This window comes from Macaca thibetana, chromosome 4 (assembly GCF_024542745.1).
Source record: "Macaca thibetana thibetana isolate TM-01 chromosome 4, ASM2454274v1, whole genome shotgun sequence".
NCBI classification, from domain to species: domain Eukaryota; kingdom Metazoa; phylum Chordata; class Mammalia; order Primates; family Cercopithecidae; genus Macaca; species Macaca thibetana.
The window spans coordinates 161,537,740-161,565,062 of NC_065581.1; the positions used below are offsets into that span (position 1 = coordinate 161,537,740).

Genomic DNA, 27,323 nt, shown 5'->3' on the forward strand with positions numbered 1-27,323 from the left:
CAGATGCCATATTGGTGCTTGAGTGAAGTTATAAGAAATGTTTTTGTAGCTTTGCATGTTTTTGTGCTAATAGTCCTAATATTTGTTCAAAAGGTGTTTTTAATCCAATGATGTAGATGTTACATATATAGCAAAGGGCAAAAACAGCTATCTGCCCTCTCAGTTAACATTCTAATGTCAACAGGCAATAATCAATAAACAAGTACAGTAACGTATTCAGAAATATGAATTATAGAAATAAATTGAAGGATAAAGGGGATCTGGAGTGTTCCTATGGATTGAGGCAAGTTGCCATTTAAAATAGGAAGATCAAGGTTGGACTCTTTGAAAAATTGGAGCAGAGATCTGACGGAGGTGTTAGTGTGAGCCATACTGCTTTCTGGGGAAGAGCTTTCCAAGGCAGGGAAAATGGTAGTGCAAAACCTTGAGGGCAGGACTAGCAATTCCTTGTGTGGACTGTAGCCAGGGACAGAGGTTAGGTTGGTTAAGGAGACTAGAGGTGAGGACAAGGGAGGGGAGCCTGTGTGGATGCTGTCGGCTATTGTTTATCTTTGTGAGGACCTGGGCTTTTATACCAACTGAGATGGGAAATTATTAGAGCAGTGGGTCTGGGCATCCTTTTAGGGAATCGGTGAAATCAGACTATCTTTGTGATAATAAGATGTTATTTGCCATTTTCACCAGCATTTACATATGAATGTACAGTGGAGTTTTCCAGAGACTGCATGCTATGTGATATTGCAACAGATTGAATTCAAGAGATAAGAGAATCTAGCTGTCTTTAATAAAGACATTTAAAAGATTGCAAAAGTATAAAATTGACTTTTTCAGTAATTTCTTTTGTTTAGTTGGAAAATATGTTTTCTGTAAAATGTGCGTTTCTGGTTAATATGTAATAAGTTTACTCATATTTTAAAATGAATAAAAATAATTTAAACATTTTTAGCTTTTATTTCTAGTACGGTAAGTTTTATTAGATACAACTTTCATGAACAAGGATCTCTTTGGACTCCTCCAATTAATTTTTAGAGAGTGAAGTCCTGAAACCAAAAAGTTTGAGCAGAAGAGTGACATTTCACTTGGATTTCAGCAGGCTAACTCCAAAGAATGAAGAATAGACTGACCAAGGTGGTGGTGGAAGCAGGTAGATCAGTTAGGTTAAGATTAGGTAGGAAATGATTGTGATTGGAGCTGTGATGTTAGGGGTTGTGGTGGTGAAGTGAAATTGGGGATATAGTCTGAAAGTTGAGTACACCGTATTTGCTAGTGGATGGAGTATGAAGTGTGAGAATGGACTTGACATTGTGCCATTGTCCAAGATCAGGAGGAACAAGTTTTTGGGAAGGCCTAGGAGTTTGGTCTTGAATGTGTCAAATAGGTTGAGAAGGGAGTTGGTGATAGGATTTCAGTGTGGAGGGTTGGTCTGGAATGTCCTTTACCAGGGTTTTTGTTGGATTGTATTAGTAATATATGTATTTTAAATACAGTATTTAGCTTCTATTCTAATCAGTTATACTTTTATAATCTCAACACAGAGTGCTGTGTTCTCCATTGAAAAACTGATTAAATTTGCTTTCCAAGAATGTTACATGATAGAATGTACACTCGAAGAGGCAGTAAAAAAGTAGTAAATGTAGATTTGCCAGTAGCATGACATAACTTAGATTTTCTGAATCTTTGTAAAGTAAACCAACTGTGGTTTAATTAAAGGAGATCATATTGCTTACCATATTAAAATACTGTCTTCAATACCAATTACTTTGACATTTGAAGGCACTGTAATATGTTGCTCTTGTTACAGACCAAGATATTTTTGCTGAAGTTTTATTTTTCTTTCTAATTCAATGTCAGTGATTGCTGTAGAGGTTCTTTTGGAATATTGTGTAGATTGTTTCTTAAGCCTTTAAAAAACTCTTCTTTGCTGGGTGTGGTGGCTCACGCCTGTAATCCCAGCATGTTGGGAGGCCAAGGCAGGTGGATTACGAGGTCGGGAGTTCAAGACCAGCCTGGCCAAGATGGTGAAACCCTGTCTCTACTAAAAATACAAAAATTAGTTGGCGTGATGGCGGGTGACTGTGTTCCCAGCTACTTGGGAGACTGAGGCAGATAATTCCTTGAACCTAGGAGGCAGAGGTTACAGTGAGCCAAGATTGCGCCACTGCACTCCAGCGTGGGCTACAGTGCAAGACTTTGTCTCAAAACAACAGCAGCAGCAACAACAGCTCCTCTTGGCTTTTTCATAGTATGAGAGAATTCTCTTACAACACCTGTGAATGTCTTTTGACATGTATTTTCTTTCCTAAAAATGTCATGAAGTGACAGACATGTATTTGCTTTGTTATGGAATTAAGGTGATATTAAGGTAAACCTATGCTACATGATTATAAACTTTAGGTTCTTGCTGTATTGAACTTAGGTGAAATTTTGAATACAATCAAAAAGGTTAATTAAAAATCAAATGAATTATTACCTAGGAAAAACCAGTTTACCCCTACCTCCTACACAGACGTAACTCCTTCAGAATTTTTGGAGCATCTGTTTCTTTTTCACTCTGATTTACCAAATTCCTTTTAAAGCCCTAAGGGATTTGGAGCTTCAAGAGGGCAAAATACATAGGTACAGACCTTTCCCCACTTCTTCAAGAACAAGTGTGGAGGAATCTGATCACGTGAGGATTTGATGCTTTACGAGGATGTAATTTAAAGTAAATTTTGGTGGCCAGTAGTAGTTTAAGACATTTTAGAATATGTAGTTCTGGCAGGAGTAGGATTGACTGGCCTGGCATTCTCAACCAGTCATTGAGTATGTACAGCCCTTGCCTGTGGGAGGCCAGTACAGGAGGAGCACAAAATGGACTTCTCTGTAAGAAGACAAGGAGATGCATTTTAGGGCAGATACAAGCTATAAATATGATGTGGTCTAACGTGCTTATTTTGCAGATGAAGAAAATGAGACCCAGAAGGCTCAGTTCGAAGGCACACAGCTCAGCTAAATCATGCCTGGGAAACAGGAGTAAAATCCAGGTTGTGTAAACTCAAGGCCAGTGCTTTTTGCCTTACCGCATGTATTAGGAAGATAGGCTTTTTATGGAAAGGTCATTGTTTATGGATTGTAATCTTTCTCTACCTTCTTTAAGGAAGGTTTAAAGTGTGTGTGTTTTCTTTTAAAGCAGTATATTAAAGAAAATCTAATTAAAATTTATAGATAAAATTTACAAAGCTTTTGCAAGAAAAGTCATCTGTAGTTGAGGTTAAACATTAGATCTTTTATCTGTGGATATTTGGAGAAGAATAACGAACATATTAAGGACTTACATTTAACGTATATTTTGGATGATTAGTAATGATTGCTTATTTGAAGAAAGCAAATATGTATAATTAAATTTTTAGCATTGTTTAAACCGTGGAAGATACTATTTTGAGTGATTTTTTTTCCCTTAGGTTTCTTTATCTTTTTTCACGGCTTTCATACTTTGTCACAATTATTTCCCCCCTTCCCTCATTAGAATAAATAACCCCAAAGTCCAAAGCAAACACTTTTTAATTATTATTATTATTATTTTTGCAACAGGGTCCTGCTCTGTCACCCAGGCGAGTGCAGTGGGGTGATCATGGACCACTGCAGCCTCTACTTCCTGGGCTCAAGTGATCTTCCTACCTCAGTCTTGAGTAGCTGGGACTACAGGCATACCACCACACTTGGTTAATTTTTGTAGAGATGGAGTTTGCCATGTTGCCCAGGATCACTGTTTAAATTTTAATTCTTTATTTTAAAATAAATTTAGTCTTACATAATAGTGGAAAAAAATAATATGGGCATTAACAACTCATAAAATCATATAGTTATGGGAAGCAGGAAATGCGTATTGATACAGTACTATCACTAATATGCAAATCGTACTCAAATTTTACCTGTTTTCCTACTCATTTGGTTTTTCTGGTCCAGGATTCCACATTGCATTTAGTAGCAATGTCTGTTTTGTTTCCTCCAATCTGTTTCCATTTCACATTCTTTCATGACCTTGATACTTTTGAAGAATGCTAGTTATTTTATAAAAATGTTCTTGAATTTGGGTGTGTTTGGTGTGTTCTCATGATTAGAATGAGGATCATTTTTGGCAAAACAATCACACACAAGCGCTGTTGTGTGCATCTCAGTGGATCATGCTGTGGGGTATATGTCATAATACTGGTGATATTAACTTTGATTAGTTGGTTAAGGTGATGTCTGTCAGATTTCTCCACTGTAGTTTCTCCTTTTTCCTTAGTCATTAATGAATGCCTTCAAGGGGAGATACTCTGAAACTGTACAGCTATCCTTTCATATTTTTGCTCACTAATTTAGCATTCATTGAATGATTTTTGTCTGCATTGATTGTTACTAATTAAAATTCTTTAAGGAAGATCTGTCCCCTTTCCCCATTGTATTTATTTATTCAGTTATTTATATCTTTTCTTATGGGTTGCAATTCATTATTATCACTATATAAGTAAACACTTTTAAGAAAAGTTCCTGAAAAGTTAATACATTGAGATAATTCAAAATTCAGAGACTTGTAAGACTACATTTTCTTATATCCCTGTTATCTTGGGTACCCATTTCCATTGCTAAGAGTTTATTTTTATTCTTTCAGAAATATGAAAAGGATTGGGAAAAGAGTTGTTAATAATAATTGCTAGATTCTCAGGTATTTCTTTTTACCTGGATGCTGATGATATTGAACCAGCTTACTGTTGCATCTTCTTCTGATATTCATTAAAATGTTTCTTAACTAGTTCGCCATTAGATTTAAATTTACATTTTAATACAGTGACTATGTAGATAGGGACTGGCTTCCCCTGAGTATTCTAAGAAACAACATGACCAGAAGACAACATTTTCTATTAAATAAATAATAGTTAAATATTAACGTGTAAAGCTAAACAGGTTTAAAAGTAAACTCTTTTTTGGTAAGTTGAAACAAAAGTCAATTTAAATGAGAAAGGCTGCCTATCCAATTAAGTAACTGGTTTTTCAAAAGTGAATGAAGGACCTCCCCACCAAGTCCCACACTCTGTTCTGTTCTTTTCAGTGACCTATTTTACTTTCTCTGTCTACCGGCAGTATCCATTTATTCATTCAGGATGTCACTTTAGGAACCTAGACCTGGAGTTCATCCACAGAACTGTGTTTTGTTAAAATGGAGTGAAAGAAAGGGCTGAAAAGACTTTTTTTCACTCACTATTAAAACAGTGAACATACTGGTCTACACTTATTATAGTACAGCCAGCAGTACATCAAAAGGTGACTTGTTCCATTTTATTTCCATTCTCTAATTACTGTTTCTTAAAATGAATTTTAAGAGTTTCTTGTGCCAGGAAATCCTCTATGAAACTCTAAGTAAAGCGGGTTAGACTAGCTGTGACTTGGTCCAATTTCTTTTATTTTTTTGATTTACCTTTTCTTTATTTTTATTGATACATATTTTACATCTTACGAGGTACATGTGATTTTTTTCCTACATAGCGTGTATAATGATTAAGTCAGAGTGTTTGAGGTCTCCATCACATTGAGTATTTATTATATTCTGTGTGTTGGGAATAATTCAAGTTCTCTCTTCTAGCTACTTTGAAATATACAATATATTAGTTAACTATAGTCACTCTAATCTGCTGTTGAACAGTAGAATTCATACCTTTATCTAATTGTATGTTTGTACCTATTAACGTTCTTCTCTTCATCTCTTCTCCCACTCATTCATCCTTCCCAGCCTCTGGTATCTATAATTCTACTCTGCCTTTATGAGCTAACTTTTTTAGCTCCCATGTATGAGTGAGAACATAACGATATTTGTAATTCTTTAATCACTGAGCATTAGTTGTTTTTTCTTTTTATTTTGGGAGGACAGTAAAAAGGGTATTGTAATATATCCTCCTTCAGATTCTGGTGAAGACCAGTTGAGTCATGTAAAAAAGAACTAGATCGCTTTATTTTTAGAGTTGGGAGGCACTGAATTATAACGTCTTTATTATGCTGTTTTTATATAGGCAATCCCATGCTTGCAGTGTTTTGACATAAGCTTTCTGCTTTCTACTCTCCTAATAGGTGATTATTGTAAGAAAAATTTGTATATTATGAAAGCTAAATAGTCCTTGTAAATTCATCTCCCAGAGATGATTACTGTTAATAGTTGTATCTTTTTCGACTTTGTTGTGTTTACCAAAAAAATGTATACTTAAGTATAAATTTGATCGGTATGATAGAGGTTCTTTTCTATAACCCCTGGAACATGTGCAACTTACTGTTAGGTACTTCTGTAATACAGAACTGCTGCTGAGAACAATCAGGGAAATCGAATTAACATTGTTAAGGTTTTTGCTGTTTCGAATTTTTGCATGTGAAATTTATTGACAATTTTGGACCATTGTTAATTTTGGTAATACAAAGAGGAGTTATGATTAATTTAATTTTGTAGTTTTTGTTTTTGAACTTAGAATTGTGAAGTACAGAGTACAATTTAACCCCTGGAATAAGGTTCCATCTAGAGAGTTACTGATAGCTTGGGTTTTTTTTTTTTTTTTTTTCTTGCCAGTTTGAAAGCGGTTTCTTTGAAATTAAATCGGATTTATTTGGTTGTTAGAGTAAGCAAAACACATTTCACTTAATAGTGCATACTCTAGGCCTGGTGCAGTGGCTCATGCCTGTAATCCCAGCACTTTGTGAGGTCGAGGCGGGTGGATCACCTGAGGTCAGGAGTTCGAGACCAGCCTGGCCGACATGGTGAAACCCCATGTTTACTTAAAAAAAAAAAAAAAAAAATTAGCTGGCTGTGGTGGTGGGCACCTGTAATCCCAGCCACTTGGGAGGCTGAGGCAGGAGAATTGCTTGAACCCAGGGGGCGGAGGTTGCAGTGAGCTGAGATTGTGCCATTGCACTCTAGCCTTTGTGAAAAGAGTGAAACTTTGTCTTATAAATAAATAAATAAGTAATATATACTCTAGTAACTTGCTTTTTAATCTAGTTGCTCTCTGTACCTTGTGAATTTGGCCTCTTAAAAAGAGCACAGTGAAGGTAAATTCCATGGGTTCTTAGCTCAAAAATTACTTTAAAACTTTCTCTGTATTTAGTCAACCCTTAATTAAAGTTTGTTTCTTTTTACAGAAGAGATCGTTGTTAATCCTAAATACGTGAGGTTACATAACAGCCACCTTTTTATGAAGTGGCAGTTGTTCTTCAGTTTTAAATAGATTACTAATATTATTGTTTTAAGATTTAATGAGTATTATATAAATAAAAACAAGTATTTGTTATTAAGACCTAAAATAACTAAATCTTACTTTGCTCTTTGTGTTAGTGTACTGCTTTAATGTCTAGCAAGAGGTAGGGATTGCAGACAGTGTGGAAATACTGGAGCCTATTTAAGCTTCAGATGAAAGCAGTCATTTTAAGCTACCTCATAAAATTTATACTATGTATATCAAATTATATATGTGTTTATATATAGTTGTCATTTTACTGACAACTAGGATTTTCCATAAGTTAATGGAAAATGTAAAATTTGAAAAGCACATTTATGGTCAGACGACACAGTAACCTTTTTATTCCTTTATTAGCTCCTGTTCTAGTACAATGATAAGGCAAATTTTGTTGATGGATTCAAATGTAATGTACAAAGAAACAGCGGATAGATACCCAGTGAAAAAATATATGTGTCTATAACATCAGCATTGCAGGCTGAGCAGTTGAATCAGCTACCACAACACTAAGTGTAAGATGCATTTTATGTGAGGTTTTCTTCAGTGTTTTAAAACTGTTTCGTTTTTTTACAAATCCTGAAAGTAATTCTTTGATGCATTTTGGTTTTGAATTTTACTTTTCATTAATATTTTGTTGCTTATGATTGAGTTAGTAAATATTTTTCATGTTTCATTTCCTAATTTTCATTTTCTTAGTTTAAATTTGCTGAAAAATTTATAAACCAGAAAGTAACGTAGAGCTGTATTTGATTCTTTGGCTCTCCAACATTGCAGTATTGATTTTATACACAGCCTTAGCTATGTATTTATATATTTTGGGAAATGACTGCTAAATGCTGTAAGATTTCTCATGCCATATTTTTTTATTCTCTTAACAGTTTTTCCTGTTGTCCTTAATTCCAGTGTTCTAGTTTTTCAGAGTGATTGATCTGTTAGTTAAATCCAATAATTCATATATATATATATATATATATATTTTTTTTTTTTTTTTTTTTTTTTTTTTTGAGATGGAGTCTCACTCTGTCACCCAGACTGTAGTGTGGTGGCACATTCTCAACTCACTGCAGCCTCTGCCTCCCAAGTTTAAGCAATTCTCCTTCCTCAGCCTCCTGAGTAGCTGGGATGACAGGTGCATGCCACCACACCTGGCTAATTTTTGTATTTTTAGTAGAGATGGGGTTTCGCCATGTTGGCCAGGCTGGTCTTGAACTCCTGACTTCAAGTGATCTGGCCACCTCGGCCTCCCAAATTGCTGGGATTACAGGGGTGACTCACCACGCCCGGCCCAGTAATTCAGATATTAAAAGGATGTGTACAAAAGTGGCAGAGTACATGTACAATAATTTGGATGCAATAAAAGAGTAGTGGTGATGGAAAAGCCAAAGACAAACGTGAGCTGAGGCTGTTGAAACATAAGAATGACTTTAAAACCTTTTAGCGAAATCCGTAGTTGGGTGAATTAAGGGGAAAGAAAAAGGAGTAAAGGTCACATGAAACAGAACTGTGCAGTGACATCGGAGCAGAATTAACTGACAGTTGAACCTTAGTTTGGAAAAGAAAAAAATCAAGATAATTAAAGCAGAGAAATGTGATAAGACAGTAAGTAGTAACATGTTTTCAGGCCTACACAATAGTTTTCAGCATAGTGAAATTTGAAAAAAAAAAAAAAAAAAAAAAAAAGGTAAATTCAAAAGATTGTAGAAAATGGGAAGAGCCTAAGTTCTGTAAAGGCAAGTACTCCCAAAACTTGAAAAATGTATATTCTGAACTTGATGGCATAACCTGTAGATTCCTAAACAGATGATTTCCTATTTAAACTGGTGGCTCCACAAGGAGGTTCTGGTCCCGTTGTAGCTTTGGATTTCATCAAGTAGTTGATGAAAAAAAGTTATTTTTGAGCTAAGAACAACCCATGGAATTTAACTTCACTGTGCTCTTTTTAAGAGGCCAAATTCGCAAGGTACAGAGAGCAACTAGATTAAAAAGCAAGTTACTAGAGTATGTGTTATTTATTTATTTATTTTTGAAACGATGTTTCACTCTTCACCAAGGTGTGCCTGTATTTTGGGATCTGGGCCAAAGAAATGTGTGCTCTATAAAGTTGCAGTTAGTTGGATTCTTGACTCGGAGACTATTCATACTTAAAGAGTATCAGCTGATAGATTAGTGTCAGTCTGCTGAAGGGGTATGTGTTGCAGAAAATATCCAGGAAAAAAAATTTGAAATCTTCTGTTGGTATCTAAAAAACAGATGTAGAATTATGGAATGGTAGAGACTTGTCTTAACACCATTAGCAAAATGTCAGCAAAGATATTCTTAAGCATCATCAGCTCTTAAACAGTGATTATGGACAGGGCAGGGTTTGGGACTAGAAGTTGATAACCTCAGTTGCCTTACCCATTGGTCATTATGGAATGTTGTGTACAATGTAGGGTTTTACATATTAAAAGGGACCTAGACAAATCAGAGTTCGTCTAAACAGAGTTCGTCTAAACAGCCTCCCATGTCGTTGGTTTAGGGAAGAGGACATTTAGATATTTTAGAATTTTTCTTTTCTTTTTTTTTTTTTTTTGAGGCGGAGTCTCGCTCTGTCGCCCAGGCTGGAGTGCAGTGGTGCGATCTCGGCTCACTGCAAGCTCCGCTTCCCGGGTTCCCGCCATTCTCCTGCCTCAGCCTCCCGAGTAGCTGGGACTACAGGCGCCGCCACCACGCCCGGCTAATTTTTTTGTATTTTTAGTGGAGACGGGGTTTCATTGTGTTAGCCAGGATGGTCTCGATCTCCTGACCTCGTGATCCGCCCGTCTCGGCCTCCCAAAGTGCTGGGATTACAGGCTTGAGCCACCGCGCCCGGCCTAGAATTTTTCAAATGTTTGTGGGGCTGCTGAGTGGTGGCCAGTGGTAGAAATTTTAGGAGAGCAGATTTTGGTTTATTAAAACAAATTTATAATATTTAAGATCTTTAGAGATACCTAAAAATTTATCTTGATATTGGGGATATTTAGATAGAAAATACATGCCTGGAGTTCATGTTGGGAGAGTTTTTGTACTACGTGTGATTAAGCAAACTGTTCCGAATGTTTAGTTCTCTGAACAACTGCTGCGGGTTGATGAAGGTAGCGCGGTGGTGGGGCATTTGAGTGTCATAATGTTTGATACAGCAAAATAATGTGTACAACATATTAAGAAGAATTCCTATGTTTCATGAGAACACCTGTGAAGCTGTTACTTACAAAAGGACTAAAGCATTTCCCAAACCCATACTTGTTGCATGTTTCTGTAGTAGTTTGGCTATAATTGTATCCTCCTGCTAGGATAACATTCGCAGAAGCCCTGATTGCCAGGACTTACAAATGGAAAGCTTTAAAGACAAAACTTTTAAAAACAGGATTACGGAGGAAAAGAATAAATGGGCTCTTGCATACTAAGATTGGAAACCAATGGATTCAGTTCATTTATTGAGTAAGCATATGAAGCACAGGCACAGAGAGGTTGTAAGAAAGGGACTTGTCTAAAATCACAGTTACTGTTAGAACTGGAATCAGAACTTGTTCTGAGTAACACAGAGGAAGTGCTGGTGATTTTCTACCTTTTTTTTTTTCCTGTTTATAATAATTGGCCAAACTCAACAGTGAATAAGATTATAAAGCCCTTGAGGACCGGAACTATGTCTTGGTCACCTTTTCATTCCCATCATTACTACCTTGTACATTAATTGGTGTTCTGTTATGAAATTGAGTGATATATCTTAGAGACTGAAAAAAAGATGGTAAAAAGACTTATCTGTCTTCCTTATTAGAGTAAGTTCTTTGAGAGCTGGAACCATGACTTGTTTAACTTTAATGCTGCAGAAACCCAGCATTCTTCCCTTTGTTTACCTCCACCAGGTATTTATTGAGGGCCAGCTGTGTTCCAGGCACCTGGGGACACACTGGGTAATAGAATCTCATGGAACTTTGTGTTATTAATCAGAGTAGCATAGGTATTTATAAACGTACAACTTAAGTGGTAAATGAATTGTATTCTCTAACCAGATAGATGCTCATGTATGAGGACTGTTGGTTTTATGCTTTATTTATTTATTTATTTATTTATTTATAGACAGTTTTTTGCTCTTGTTGCCCAGGCTGGAGTGCAGTGGCACCATTTTGGCTCACTGAAACCTCTACCTCCTGAGTACAAGTGATTCTCCTGCCTCAGCCTCCCAAGTAGCTGGGATTACAGGCGTCCGCCACTATGCCCAGCTAATTTTTATATTTTTGGTAGAGACGGGGTTTCACTATGTTGGCTAGGCAGGTCTTGAACTCCTCACCTCAAGTGATCTGCCTGCCTCGGCCTCCCAAAGTGCTGGGATTACAGGCATGGGCCACTGCACCTGGCACATTTATATATTTTTTAATCTAGTCATCTTATATGAATTTTTTGATAACTTGCAATAGATTCTTTTTTTTAAGTTTGATAAATATGTTTACCTGGAAAGTCACTGTTCTTCCCTAGATTTATTATATTACTATGGTTACTTATAATAGTAGATTCTTCAATATTGAACTATTCTTGCACTCAGGATATAAATTCTACTATGTCTTAGTGCATTTTTATTTTTCTATTTCTTTCAGATGTTTGCATCTATATTTTTAGGCAAATTTTATCTATAGTTTTCTTTCCTGCTGTTGTTCTCAGGCTTTGATATTGGCGTGATGCTAACTATATAGTAAGAATAGGTAGTTTCTGAAGAAGATATTTAAATGATAATTATACGCAAAGTGCTTTATTGGTCCAGAGACCTGGCTAAAGGATATATGTGTGATTTTAATTAGATTAAATTTTTCTAATGCCCCTTGGTTAATTACTTGCTGTAGTTATATAAATTATGTAAATGAGCATTTGTGTTTAAATTATTTGGTTGTTGAAAACTTGATTTGAGAATTGCTGTCATATGCTAATTTAAGATAAACACCAATTTGATACTGGACATTTTTAGGAAAGATTTAATTATAAAGCTAGAAGTATAAAAAGAACCTTAGGAAATAATAAAATTCTGCCCGTATCATGTAGTCAAATCCAAGGTAATCTCTTGATTTTTGTTGATTTTATTTGCTATTCAGAGAAAAGCATTTGGTAAGCTTTAATAAGCAAATTGTTATTTAAGAGATAAAATTTGTTATAAAATGAATATTGGTATCACTGAAGCAGAAAATGTATTACAGTGCCTTTTTTAATTGATTAAGATTTTATAACTGAGTAAGAATAGCTTTGATCTTGCCTTTTTGCTGTGTTGCATTTTATTTAACCAAAACTGATTTAAATAACTAGTTAGAAAAATTAAAGAGTGCCTTCATATTTGATAGTTCCTAAGGAACTGTCAATAGATTGAACTTCCCCATGTTTGGAAAGCATACAAAATACATTTAAAAAATAAAAGACATTTTATTTTTAAATACTAATGGATGCAAGCCTTTCTCCCAAGGAGGACACAGTCTGTAGGATAGAGAGACATTACATATGCATCCGGCTAACCTTAATAATGACAACTCTTACTAGGCAGTATGTTCCAATGGACAGGAGCCTGTCTTCTGGTGCATACTAGAAGCTTAGTAATTTTTGAAAGGATCCGCTTTCTTTATAGTACTCGGCTCATTAAAATAGAATTCGCCTACTTAAAAAAAATGTATATGTATATCCAAGAACAGTAATACAGGTTTTTAAAAACAGGTCATTGATTTTAGGTATCACTACTTCCTCTTTTTATATTTAATATTTCAGTTATTAACCCAGTGTAGTTTGATCTGTTACTATCTTTTTCCCTTGAAACTTCTCTGATCACCAGTGGCTTATAGTCAAATCCAAGGTACCATCTTTTGCTGTTTATCTTACATTCTTTTGTAGTATTTGATACTGTTGATCACCCTGTCCTTGAATCTGTCATTTCTTAGCTTCTATAACACCCCTCTTCTCTAGTTCTCCTTCCTACCTCCATTTCTTCTTGGTTTGGATCTTCTTTTCCTTACCCCTTCCTTTTTCTCAAGTGCATTCCGTCCTTCTTTCTCCCGTTACTTGCTCTAAGACGTCTCTTCTGATAGCTTTAACCATTAGATTTGTATATGAAACTCAGACTTCTGCTGAACTTGCAGTCTGTTGTCTTTTGAACATCTCTGTTTGGGTATTCTAAAGATATTAAAAATAATCGAAGTGGTCCCATTTAAATGTCCTTCAGACAGATTAGTTCTGAAGTACAAAAGAGGCTTTGGTATTAGTTTTGTCTGACAGGCATTCTTATAGTTGTTTACTGAAGCTATCATTTGGAATGACTGGCCTCATTTAGATTTGGAAAAATTAGATAAACTAACAAGTCCATATTATACCGGTTAGGAAGGAGCTTGGGCTTTGAAGTTAATTTAATAAGATATGTTATTTGATTGGTATAAAAATTGGTTTGTGGTAGAAATTAATTAAGGCTGTAGTCCTGTTAAACATGGGCTTAATCCAGAGAATGACAGAATAGGCCAGGAGCTCTTTATTTGAGTTTTAACGCTTTATCAATGAAACCTCCCCTGCCCTCTCTTTTTCCCCTGGACTAGCAAGAATATTTTTTTTGTCTAACACATTTAAAATTTTTACTTTTAACAGAAATTAGCAGAGTACGGAAAGACATGTACAATGACACATTAAATGGCAGTACAGAGAAAAGGAGTGCAGAATTGCCTGATGCTGTGGGACCTATTGTTCAGTTACAAGAGAAACTTTATGTGCCTGTAAAAGAATACCCAGATGTAAGTATATTTTGTTGTTTTATTCAATTTTGTTCTGCTTCACATATTTTGGGAAGAGATATATTTGGTGGTAAATACTTAAGCATTATTAGCCACTTTAAAAAAATGCAGTCATCAACTGAAGTGTGAATAATTTGGCATGGATAATTTAAAAAGTTTCTTTCTAAATATGTTTCCATTTGATTGCTGCTATGTCACTTTGGAAATGCACATGGTATAGACTCTTGGGTTTCAAAACTGAATGAGGAATTGTGGAAAGCACTCTGGCCTGATTGTCACAGAGCACCAACCACAACTCTGCTCATCTTTAATCTGACCTTCAAGAAGCCACAGCTTGGGCCACAGCATTCTTTCTGTAAAATGAAGGTGTTGGACTACAAGGTTCCTTTCAGCTCTAAAATTTTTATTGAAACCACTGTTTGTAATCTGATTTCCCCCCATCTTAGTCCATTGTTCAACTATTCTCTATAAACATCTTGCAAATAGCCTCCTTTTCCTATATCTGTTAATTTCTAAATAAATCCAGATTCTTTGCTTTTTGTTACAAAACCCTATGTGATACCGTCCATTCTATTTCTCTGACCTCATCTAAAATGATTTTCCCTCTTCTTTACCACACTGTAGTCACATTGGCCCTCTTTTGGCTTTTAGAGCAAGTCAAGTCTGTTCCCAGTCCTAGGGACCTTTATGTTAGCTGTGCTCTGATCTCTGGCTGGCTGCTTCTTGTCATTAAGAATTTAGCTCAAATGTCACTTCAGAGAGGCTTCCCCTGACCTTTTTATTTAAAAGCCATCTGTCTAGCTACTCACTGTTTCACATTGTCTTTTTTTTTTCTTTGCAATAGCACTTATAATCGGGCATTTCTCTGGTTTATTTTCTGTCTCTCTCTGTCTCCCCAGAAGAATGTAAGGTGTACATAAAACAAGAATCTTGTCTTTGTTATTCACTGCTGTATCCCTCGTAATATTGGCACATAATAGGTAACAATAGTTGTTGAATAAACCAAGAAAAGATGGTGGCTTTTTGCTAAATTTCAGAGGACTTTTATGAAAGCAGATGAAAAAAGGAGTTATTATAATGTCAGAAATACGATGTTGTGCTCTATGATGCATTGGTTATATGGACAGAACACTAGTCTCTAGATGAGAAATGTCTTAAGTTGAATTAATAGGAAAAAGCTTTGATACTTTGCGGTTACATTACAATTTGCAAAAATTGATCTATATAACCTTTTTTTTTTTAAAAAAAAGGTTATATACATTTATTCTGGTTTTATAGGTATTTGGTTGCAAATACACAAATAGTCTTGGATAATGTAGGAAAAGAGGAGTTGGTTGGAAGATTATTGAGTAACACAGAGGATTAAAGGAATAGCTGGAAAACAAAGTGCCATGTTAGGCTAGGAACGAGGGCATCTGAGAACTTGAGCAGCAGGAGTTTGTGGAGCTTCTCGGTTGAGAGCCTTGCTGACATAACTTGGCATCGGTGCCTCCCAGACTTTATCTTTAAAATTCTTAGAAGAGTGAATGTGTTCTGGGCCTTTCTGACTGGGGAAGTGAAGTTACCTACCATTACCTAGACACGACCACTGTGAGCCTACCCTGGGTATTAGGATTATTTGTAGAGATGGGAAATTGTGATTTGGGCAGCTGTTCCAATTGGGGTCTACTGCTGTTAGGTTTTTCACTATCCCAGAAAGGTTAGCAACTGTCTGTTTTGCTTATTTAAACCTTAAGGGATAATGTTTCTGCAGTGGGCATTAACATAGAATATGTAAGACCTTGATAGAGAATACAATGTTGATCTCTCTGGTTCCATCTCTTAAAAAAGGAAATCCTATTCAAGGAAGGGATAGTTATGCATTATTTAAAAGACATATGTTTCATATAGTCTTCTAAGTCAGGACTTGAGTCTAGAGGGCAACTCTTCACTATATTCCTTTCCTTCCTCCTCCAGTTGTGACTTCTTGCCACAGTGAACTACTGTTACTGACAGGTGTGTTGGAGCATGATATTTGTCTTGATCGGTGATTCTCAAAACACACTCCTTGGACCATAGTTTCTATGCTTTCTGGGAACTGTAAATGTTCAAGCCCCTTTCCATACTTATTGAATCAGAAACTCTGGGGTAAGGGTGAGGCCTAGCAATCTGCCTGTTAAGCCCTGTAGATAATTCTGATGCTTGCTGAAGTGTGAGAATCACTCCTCTAAGTTTTTTGGGTTTTTTTTTTTTTTTTTTTTTTTTGGAGCGGGGGCAGGGTCAGCCAGGCTGAGAGGTAGGTGATCATGTACCTGATTATTTTGCCAAGCATCATCATTTCAGGAGGCCTGAAACGGTAAGTGGTGAAGTGATGAATTAAACAGTGTCACTGGTCTCGTGGAGTGGACATCTCAGTGGCAAAGACAAACAGTAAACAAATGAATCTATAGCTGTAATCAGTGTTACGGAGAAACATAAAGTGGGGTAGACAGATGAATAGTGACTGTGTATGGAAGGAGGTATTCATTTTTAAGGGTAATCAGGGAAGAAATCTCTTATAATATGATGGGAATGGAGAGACAGGAACAGAATGATGGGAGGAAGGCATGAAAACCATCTGGGAGAAAAACATTCCAGGCAGAGTGAACAGCAAGTACAGCTGACTCAGGCAGGAACGTGCTTGGGAAGTGTAAGATGTGAGGTTAGAGAGTTAGCAGAGGGGCAGTGTCATGCCGTGGTCAAAAGTAGGAACTCAGAGTCAAGACTTCTAGCTAGTTTTGCTGCTTGTTTTGTGGCTTTGGTGTTACACTTGATCTTAACCAAAAGCCTGGGAAGTGATGTTGTTTTGTGACTTTTCATTCCTGGTGTTCAGTTGTCTCATTTCTGTAATGGAGATATTAAACTTCTCACAAGATAATGAAGACGAAAGAGTTAATATGAGTGAAGCACTTGGAAAATGTCTTTATGCTGTGTGTCACAAGAATGGAAGCTCTATCAGGGCAGGAATCTTTTTGTCTTTCAGTACCGTATTTCCAGTGCTTAGAATGTGTCTGGTAGATGGTGTATGCACAGTAAGTATTTGTGCATATTTGTATGAAACTCATTCTTTCAGATATTGTTCAACTTTTCTTTTTCTTTAAACCTGTTGTCTTTTGCATTTGCACATAGCACGTTACCTACAGAAGTCAGTGTTAAGTTAGAGATAGTGTTTTGAACTTAGCTGTGCAGAGCTCTGAAACTGATAGGAGAAGAAAGTCTCAGACTCAAGGTCTGAGAAATGAAGCAGTGCTGTAGTGCCCTATGCAACGTTTTTGAAGTTTGACCTCATGATGTAAGAATGAGAAGCTGATATGAATAGGCCACTGAAAATGTATTAAAATTTTTACAGAATTAATACTTATGAATAAAGCAGACTTCTGTTGCATCTCTACTGTGTACCAAGCACATTCTAGGTGAGAATATTTAATTCTTTTGAAAAAACTCTTTGATATAGTAAAGACAGTAGGTTTTTTAGTCAGATAAGCCTAGCTTTTGAATTCTGGCTTCTCCCCTTATAGGCTGTATTTGTCAACAATTGCCACAATAATGCTCCGTGATAAAACACTCTAAAACTGGGTGGCTTAAAATAATAATCATTTATTTCTGTGCTCATGGGTCTGTATGTTGGCTGAGGGTATACTGATTAAGGTGGAGCCTAGCTTGATTGAGGCTAACTGTGGGTGGGTTTAGGTCTTCTCCATTTATGTTCCTGCTGGACCCAGGCTAAAGCGGGCAGTGGCTGCTTAGGGCATGCTGTTATGTCAGGCCACTGGAATGCAAGATCCAAGCCAAATTGCATAAGCATGTATAAGGCCTCTGCTCTTGTTCCTTTCCATTAGCCCAGTGATTCTCAGCTGGTGGCAGTTTTACCTATGGGGACATTTGGCAATGGCTAGAGATACTTTCAGTGTCTAAACTTGGGAGAGGGAGTACTATTGGCATCTAGTGGGGTAGAGTCCAGGGATACTGTTAAACATCCTATAATGCACAGGACAGTCAGCCTCCGTGCACCTACAGCCCCCCAACTAAGAATTACCTGACCCCAAATGTCAGTAGTGCTGACGTTGAGAAACCTCAAAGTCAGCACTACTGACATTCACTTCATTTACAGTGAGAAGGGGACTGAAATAAATATTTGCCGAACAATAATTGAGATGATCACATTGGCTTTGAGCGTATGGCTGCTTTTTAGAATCTGTCTATGAAGTTATAAGGTTCACTTCATAGGATTGTTTGGAGGAGTGAAGGTAACAAATATGTGACACCTGGTAGAGCAGGCACTCTGTGGTTTTTGTGATTACACATAAGAAAAATAATCCTGTTCTTGAAGGATCTCAGTCTTGTATGAAAGATAAAAGATTAAATTATTTAAGACTTTAAGTTTCTTGTGCATTCATAAAACTACAGACATGAAAGAGCATTGAAGTTATATTTAGACCATCAAACTGTTTATCTGGCTGGTCAAGTTTTCTTGTTTGAATCCATGGAAATGTTATAAATGATTATGAATAGAGTTAACTGATTTACATAAGTAAAAAGTGTTATATTTTGAATGAGCCAGTAATAATTTTGTCATTAAATTTGCCTAGTTATCAATTTCAAGTTGCTGGAAATTGTTCTATAGGATCTGCCAGAGTAGTAGATTTGATAAATATTGGCGAGGTCTAGCTGTTGACGATACTAGTCGTCCTGTTAAATGCATGAACAGTTTAGATTGGTAAACTGCTTCCTTTGGACATGATTTGATGATTAAATTGTAGTGAGACTTCTTGGAGTTATGTGAATATAGTTCTGATTATCTGATGTTTTTAAAATGGGCTTTAATTTCGAATAATAGCTTTTGAAAGGCATCTCTTGGGTCTAGGCCATCATGAATACCCATATTGTCAAAGGTTTTGTAAGATAGACAATGTCTCTTCAAGGATTGTGTTTTTAGCCTGTAGGATCCCAGCCTGGTTGCTGTTGTGAGTAGTTTAGATTCATAATGTTATTCACAGAACACTCTTACAATAATATATGTTGATGATGGAACATGAGTTGTAAGTTCTCTTTCTGTTTCATTTTCCTGGGTTTGCAAATCAGCTTAGGCTAGTCATAGCTTCTGAGTTAGTTAGCATAGGGTTGTTATTTGTCACCAGTCTTGAGAAGCTGGTGTCAAATTGGGTGTTGAGCTGGCATTTGTTTTAGAGGGATTATGGGGAGAGGGGCCAATTCAGTAAGTTATCTTTCCTTAAAGGCTTTGTTCCTTTGACGAAGGATGAATCAAGAACCTCAGGAGTCTTGATGTACTCTACTTTCACTTTCATTCTTCTGAATAACAAATGTTATTAAATCAAAATTTAATGATATTCAAAGTCTCCTTTTTCAGTACCCAGGTTAACACTTTATTTTTGCCTGAATATGATCATAATTTTATGAGTGAAAATAATCTTTAAAAGTAAGATCTGCATGTCTCTCTTTGATAGTTTGTACAGGAATCTATTTAAAGGTAGTTTTTCTCATTAGTATATATTTTTATTCAGTGGAGTTGTGAAGTGATTCAGATTACATATTAACCTGTTAAAGTTTTAATTTAGCAGTGTGATTTGATAATGTAGGGCATATCTTTACATTTTAGGTAGGGAAACTTACTGTTGATATATAATTTCAACTAGATTGGTTTAGTAAAAGTCAATTTATGACTCTTCATTGTGTTTTGAAGTTTCCTCTTTATTTCACTCTGTAAGGGTATATTTAGGGCCTGTTGTGTACCAAATATTTCATAGGCTTTTTATGGTTTGGGATATACTACATTTCTTAGGATGTTAGTAAATAATTACAGAAAGGGTTACAAGACAGTCTGAAAACAATACATAGCTGATATTTTCCCAAAGTTTAACATTTCTTTAATAAGGCCTTTCCGAGTTTTAAAAATGCAGGCACTTTCTTTTGTAAGTAATATGTTTTAATATTTGATAGGAACTAGTGCTTAGAAGAACAAAAGAAAAGATGGGGTTATTAGGGAAGAATTATTCAGATTAGACAGAAACGTTTGTCTATGATTTATCTAAAGAGTTAGAATCTACTCTGTTAAAATTACTGCTACAAAGGACTTATGTATAATTTGATAATAATTTGATATCTACTCATAGATATTCAATCTCCATATCTCTGGGATTCTTGCTGAAATAGCCAAAGTATATAATATAGAAATCGAGGAGAAATCTGCTTCTCAGTGCTATGCATATTCCAGGAACATTGAACTATTTCTGATAAAGATTAAAGGAATGCTCAAGGTGATGGTCTCCTTTCATCACAATTTGAGAGAGCAGTGTCTCCGGGAGTAAAATGGCTAATAACAGAATCTTCCTTCTCCTAACCCCTCATATTGTCACACATGAAATGGGCTGTGAAGCAGTCAAAGGTTATACCGCTTGAACTCTTCCACGCATTTCAGTTCCTGTTTATAAGTAGGTGACCTAAATTTATTTTCTAAGTTAATGAGATTATGTTTTCTTTTGATTTCAATTTGGGCAGAAAAGTACCTGAGTTTTTGAGATCACTTGCCTTTAGTTTAGGGATGTTGAGGTTGAGCTTTTCAGCTACCAGCTTTTGAGCTAAATTCAGTTAATCATTTCATTGGGAAAAAATACATATATATTTAAGTGATTTTTGTTTTGTTTTATCTTAGAGACAAGGTCTCACTGTGTTGCCCAGGCTGGACTTGAACTCCTGGGCTCAAGCAGTCTTCCTGCCTCAGCCTCCCAAAGTGCTGGGGTTACAGGTGGGAGCCATCACGCCCAGCCAGAAAACATATTTTATATCTTAACCCAGGATTTACAACAAGGTAGCTTCCAAATAAATTGGGGATTTCTTGAAATCTTGTTTTGTCTACCATAGAACACTGGTTTTCCCAAGTCCAAAATCAGTGTCATCAGTAAGCAGCCTGTCCGTCATAAACTTGAGCATCTCCTTGTTTCATATTGTTAAATATTTTCTTTATTATCTGGCAGGGAATTGATTGACTTTGAAAACTTCAATGCTGTATTGTTTGAGGTTATAGAACAATGATTGTTTTGATAGTTTCTTTCCTTTGTACTTTTAAGATAGTATATAAGTAGTATAAATTTGCCATGTTAAGGACAGATTAAAACAAACCTCTTAAAATTTGAAAAGTAATTAGAACTTGAACACTAAAAATGATATCTGAATATAAAACAGCAAAATCTTAGTATCATTTCTTCATCCTAGAAATGTTAGTATGTGTTCCATGCTAGGTAACAGGGCACAGGAATATGAAAAGACATAATTGCTCTCATGGTACTGATATAGCCACAATCCAGGTATGGAATAATGAGAGCTTGAACTCAGGCAGTGGCAGTTGAAATGAAGAGCACAGATTAAATAGGGAGAATCTTAAGATTTCTTTATCTTTCACATGTGAAGGCTAAGAATGAGGGAAGGGCCTTGCTGATATTGCCATTCATTGAGAATAAAGATATATGTGATGATTGTTAAAGTGGTGACAATCAGCAAAAGATAAGAAAATATTGAGAAACCAAGATGTGATGATCTGAAATGATATAGTAATGATATGTTTGGTATGTATGTAGTTGGGGAAGAAATTATAAAAACACAACTGGACTAATTCTGAAAGTAAACTTGGATTTGAATAGAGTTTCTGTAAACTGAGTACTAGACATTTTGAAAGATTAACAACAATGAGAAAACTAACCATGAATTTTTATTGTTATCAGGGTATATGTTAAGGTCTTTAGAAGAGAGGCTGTATTAAGTGTCTGAACTCTAGAAGAATCAATCTAGGTGTTCTAGGATTTGGGCTACTGATGTTACCTCTCATGTATTAGATGTTGGTGGTAGTGGTAAGCACTGTACAGTGTTGTTTTGAGGATTAAGTGACTTAATGCATGTAGAATACCCAGGCCAGAAGTTGGCTCATACTTCAACACTCAAAACATACTGCAGCATACTCAACGCCTAAGAAATGTTGAATGACGTAGTCCTTGCACTCGTGATACTCCCATTTGACACCAGCAGCAAAGGGGAAAAATTAATAACCAGTTAAAACCAAAATTTGAAATCTGTGGTATGCTCATTTGGATATCCTAAATTACAGTGTATCATTCTTTGAGTACTGATATAACTGGATAATAAGCTGAAACCATTCAAAACAAATTCAGGTGAAGAAGACAGATTATCACTCCAGATGTTAAGTAACAATTAGAAAAAAGATTATTTAACCAATTAATAACAATATGAAGGCAATACAAGTCAACAAGTGTTTTATGACAAGAGCAGAAGACAGTATTTGTGAGAATATGAGGTCCAATGCACAAGGCCTTTTAAAAGATACCAAACTACTTTTCAAGCTTTATTTGCTGCTACCCATGTTTCCCAGCCACCTAAGCAATTCACTCTTCTGTAAAAATGGCAGGTACTTTTTAATTTTTTTTCTCTGTGACACCTCTTTCTTATTTCTTCCTTCCCACCAAACATGCCCAGCTCTCCCTCATCCCACAGTATTGAGCTCTAGTGCTCCTTTTGCTGTGTGTGTGTGCTTTGACTCCTACAGACAGTTGGTTCCCCTTAGAACACTTTGTACCCACCTCTTAAACTCTTATCACATGGTATGCAGTGATCTGCATGACTCTTGCAGGTCATTCCTGAAGTCAGAAACTCACTGTTAGTGTTTTATTTTTTTTAAATCTATGATATCTCACACAATACATAGTCCGTAGAAGAAACTGTGTAATGAAATTACATAGTGAGTTTTCATTCTCACAGTAAAAATTTCCTGGGATTTTTTTTTTTTTTTTTTTTTTTTTTTTTTTAATGGGTGGGAAACTACCTGGAAATAGTGGGTGCCAGAGGCTTAAACAGAAGGAATGAAATAATAAAGATCAGAGCAGAAATAAATGAAATAGAGGCCAGGAATACAACTGAAAAGGTCAACAAAACTGAGAGTTGGTTTTTGAAAAGGTAAACAAAATTGCCACACCTTTAGCTGGACTAACCCAAGAGAAAAAAAGTCAAAATAAATGAAGGAGGAGACATTACAACTGATACCATAGAAATAATAAGATCATAAAAGACTACTGTGCATAAATACATGCCAAAAAATTGAGTAAACTAGAAGAAATGGATAAATTCCTAAAACATACAACCTATCAGGACCACATGATGAAGGAACAGAAAATCTGCACAGCCCCATAATGAGTAAGGAGATTGAATCATTAAGTGAAAACCTCCCAACAAATAAAAGCCCAAGAGCTGATGGCTTCACTGTCAAATTCCTCCGAACATTTCAAGACGAATTACCACCAGTGCTTCTCAAACTTCCAAAAAACTGAGCAGGAGAGAACACTTCCCAGATTCATTTTATGAGGCCAGCATTGCCCTTAACCAAAGCCAGATAAGGACATTATAAGAAAATAAAGTTATAGGCCAGTATCCTTGATGAAAAGATGCAAAAATCCTCAACAAAATACTAGCAAACTGAATTGAATAGCACATTAAAAGGAGCATACACCATGATCAAGTGAGATTTTCCCCCGAGTGTAAAAATGGTTCAACATATGCGAATCATTAACTGAGCTACACCAAATTAACAGAATGAAAGATAAAACCCATAAGATCATCTTAAAAGATGCAGAAAAGGCATTTGACAAAATGTAACATCCTTTCACGATAAACCAAATAAGGTGTAGAAGCACTATGCCTCAACATAATAAAGGCTATGTTCAGACAAGCCCACAGCTAACATCATACTTAATGGTGAAAAGCTGAAAGCTTTTCCTCTAAGATCAGGAAGCAGACATGGATGCCCACCCTTGCCTCTTCCATTAAATATAGTAAGTTGCTAGCCAGAGCAGTTAGGCCAAGGGAAAAAAAATAAAGGCAGCTAGGAGTGGTGGCTCATGCCTCTGATTCCCAGCACTTTGGGAAGCTGAGGTGGGCGGATCACTTGAGGTCAAGAGTTGGATACCAGCCTGGCCAACATGAAACCCTGTCTCTACAAAAAAATACAAAAATTAGCCGGGCATGGTGATGCATGCCTGTAATCCCAGCTTACTCAGCAGGCTGAGGCAGGAGAATCACTTGAGTCCAAGAGGTGGAGGTTGCAGTGAGCTGAGATTGCACCATTGCACTCCAGCCAGGGCAACAGAGCAAGACTGTCTCAAAAAAAAAAAGTAAAAGACACCTAAATCATAAAGGAAGGAGTAAAATTATCTCTGTTTGCAATGGCATAATCTTGTATATAGAAAAACCTAAGACACCATCAAAAAAATCTGTTCAATTAGTAAAGTTCTGGGATATAAAAATCAACATGCAAAAATCAGTCTTCTGTCTATACAGTAACAACAAACTATTCAAAAAAGAGATTAAGAGGTCAGGTATGGTGGTTCATGCCTGTAATCCCAGAACTTTGGGAGGCCGAAGCGGGAGAATCACCTGAGGTCAGGAGTTTGAGACCAGCCTGGCCAACATGGTGAAACCCCGTCTCTACAAAAAATACAAAAAAGTCAACTGGGTGTGGTGGCCCAGGCCTGTAATACCAGCTACTTGGAAGGCTGAGGCAGGAGAATCACTTGAGCCTGGGTGACGGTGGGTGCAGTGAGCTGAGATCGCGTCACTGCACTCCAGCCTGGGTGACAAGAGCGAAACTGCATCTCAAAAAAAAAAAAAAAAAAAAATTGGCACTCTCATTTACAGTAGCATCAGAAAGAGTAATATAATTAGAAATAGGCCAAGCGCGGTGGCTCACGCCTATAATCCCAGCACTTTGGGAGGCCAAGGCGGGCGGATCATGAGGTCAGGAGATCAAGACCATCCTGGCTAACACGGTGAAACTCCGTCTCTACTGAAAATACGAAAAATTAGCCGGGCGTGGTTGTGGGTGCCTGTAGTCCCAGCTACTCTGGAGGCTGAGGCAGGAGAATGGCGGGAACTGGGGAGGTGGAGCTTGCAGTGAGCTGAGGTTGCGCCACTGCACTCCAATGTGGGCCACAGAGCGAGACTCTGTCTCAAAAAAAAAAAAAAGAATAATATAATTAGAAATAATACCAAGGAGGTAAAAAATGTCTGCTCACTGAAAACTATAACACTAATCAAATAAATTAAAGATTCAAATAAATGGAAAAATATTCCATGTTCATGGATTGGAAGATTATTGTTAAAATTTCCATACTTCCCAAAGCAATCCATAGATTCAATACAATTCCTGTCAAAATTCCAATGGCATTTTTCATAGAAATAGGAAAAAACAATCCTAAAATGCATGTGGAACCACAAAAAACACCTAACACCAAAACAATCTTGAGAAAGAACAAAGCTGAGGCATTGCAGTTCCTGATTTCAAATTATATTCAAAACAGTTTGCTTCTGGCATGAAAACAGACACACAGACCAGTGAAACAGAACAGAATCTCGGAAATAAATCTATGAATGTATGGTCAACTAATCTTTGACAAGGGTACCAGGACTACACAATGGAGAAAGAATCGTCTCTTAAACAATTGGTGCTGGGAAAACTGGATATTCACATTCCAAAGATGAAAGTGGACCCTTATCTTACACCATACGTAAAAATTTAGTCAAAATGGATTAAAGACCTAAATGAATTTCCTGAAACTGTAAAACGTAGGAAAAAAACACTGAAATATAAAGGTATTTGATACTGGTCTTGGTAATAATTTTTCTAGATATTACACCCATAAAACACAAGCAACAAAAGCAAAAATAAACAGGACTACATCAAATTAACATGCTTCTGCACAGCAAAGAAACAATCAACAAAATGAAAAGGCAACCTACAGAATGGGAGGAAGTATCTGCAAACCTTATATCTGATAAGGGTTTAATATCCAAAAGATATCAGAATATTAACTCAGCCCAAAACAGCAAAACAAACAAAAAAATCACATAACCCAATTTAAAAATAGACAAATAACTTGAATAGACATTTTTTCAAAAGAAAATATACAGATGTCCAAAAGGCTTATGAAAAGGTGCTTAACATGACACATACACACACACGCGTGCATGTGCATGTCTGAGCGCAGTAGCTGTGTGGGTGATGTGTTAATCAGCTTGATTCTGGTAACCATTTCACAATGTATACCCAAATTAAATCATCACAAGTTAAACCTTGTTCATTATATCTCAATAAAGCTGGAGGGAGGGATTCAGTCACTGAATTGTAACTTGTATGCAGCACTGGAACTCATACGTTTAGAAATTTCTCATATAATAAGCCTGACTGGCTGTTCTCAGGATAAATCCCAAAGGACAAAGTCAGTAATAAAAACAAAACAGTTGTTATTTCCACTTTCTATTTCAGCATGGAAGTATGCAGTTTTAAATTTTTGTTTTGTTTTTACAGAGCCTTGTAAGAAAACTTTTTTACACAGCACTTGTACATAACATGTGCCATGTGTGCCATGAACAAAAATGTTTATAAAGGCCCAATATGTGAAAGGTTTTGCCAGATGTTTCCTGTAATGTTAATTATGTTTTATAAATTAGCTATTTCTCCAGCAGATGTATTTGGCCACTTATTAATTTATAAGAATTAATATGAAGGTAGCAAGGCATAAGATGCTCATTTTCCCTCAAAACACAAGACACTTTGATCTATAGTCCCCAACTTACAATGGTCTGACTTAGGATTGTTTACAGTGGTTCGAAAGTGATATGTTTTCAGTATGCATCTCAATTTATGGTGGGGCCATCTCCAGATAAAACCATTGGAATTGAAAATATCATAAATTTAAAACTGCACTTTCAACTCAATGGTGGGTTTATTGGGACTTAACTCCATTGTAAGTCAAGGAGCATCTGTATTCATTCTGTATTTTTAATTAAAAACAGTTGTGCTGTTAATATATAGCCACAACTCTTCTCTCGTCTCACATACTAGTATAAGATAGGTCCACTAGTGTTGACTAGATTGGGTGTGGTCCATTTTTTGTCTTCTGCTAAGTGAAAGACTTTAACAAATACACATATACGCTTCTGTGACTGTATTTGTTTCATACCCAGTGTGTTGCTTATGTGATATAATGGAAGATGTATAAGGCATCTAGCTAAAATCACCCTAGAAATTAGAACTAGACACAATATTTAAAAACAGATTATCAATCTGTTGTGCAAGAAGCAATCCAAAAAAGTGCATTTTTAAAATGAAATCTTGGTTTCTCCCATCGCCCCCACATTTTAGGCAGAGATTACACTTTATGAGTTCTTAGAAGTGTTTCACTTGAGGTGCTTTTGGAAATCCATTTTTTATTACCTATTTTGATAA

At 36.2% G+C, this 27,323-nt stretch overlaps 1 protein-coding gene across 6 annotated transcripts in view; it reads left to right on the forward strand.

Moving 5' to 3' along the window:
- The window catches only part of QKI (QKI, KH domain containing RNA binding), a 163,016-nt gene that overhangs the window by 25,509 nt on the left and 110,184 nt on the right, over nucleotides 1–27,323 (forward strand). For all 6 annotated transcript variants that reach the window (XM_050789301.1, XM_050789302.1, XM_050789303.1 and 3 more), the window contains exon 2: nucleotides 13,860–14,002. In XM_050789301.1, coding sequence (XP_050645258.1) covers nucleotides 13,860–14,002 — 143 coding nt within the window. The remainder of the gene's footprint in view (nucleotides 1–13,859; nucleotides 14,003–27,323) is intronic.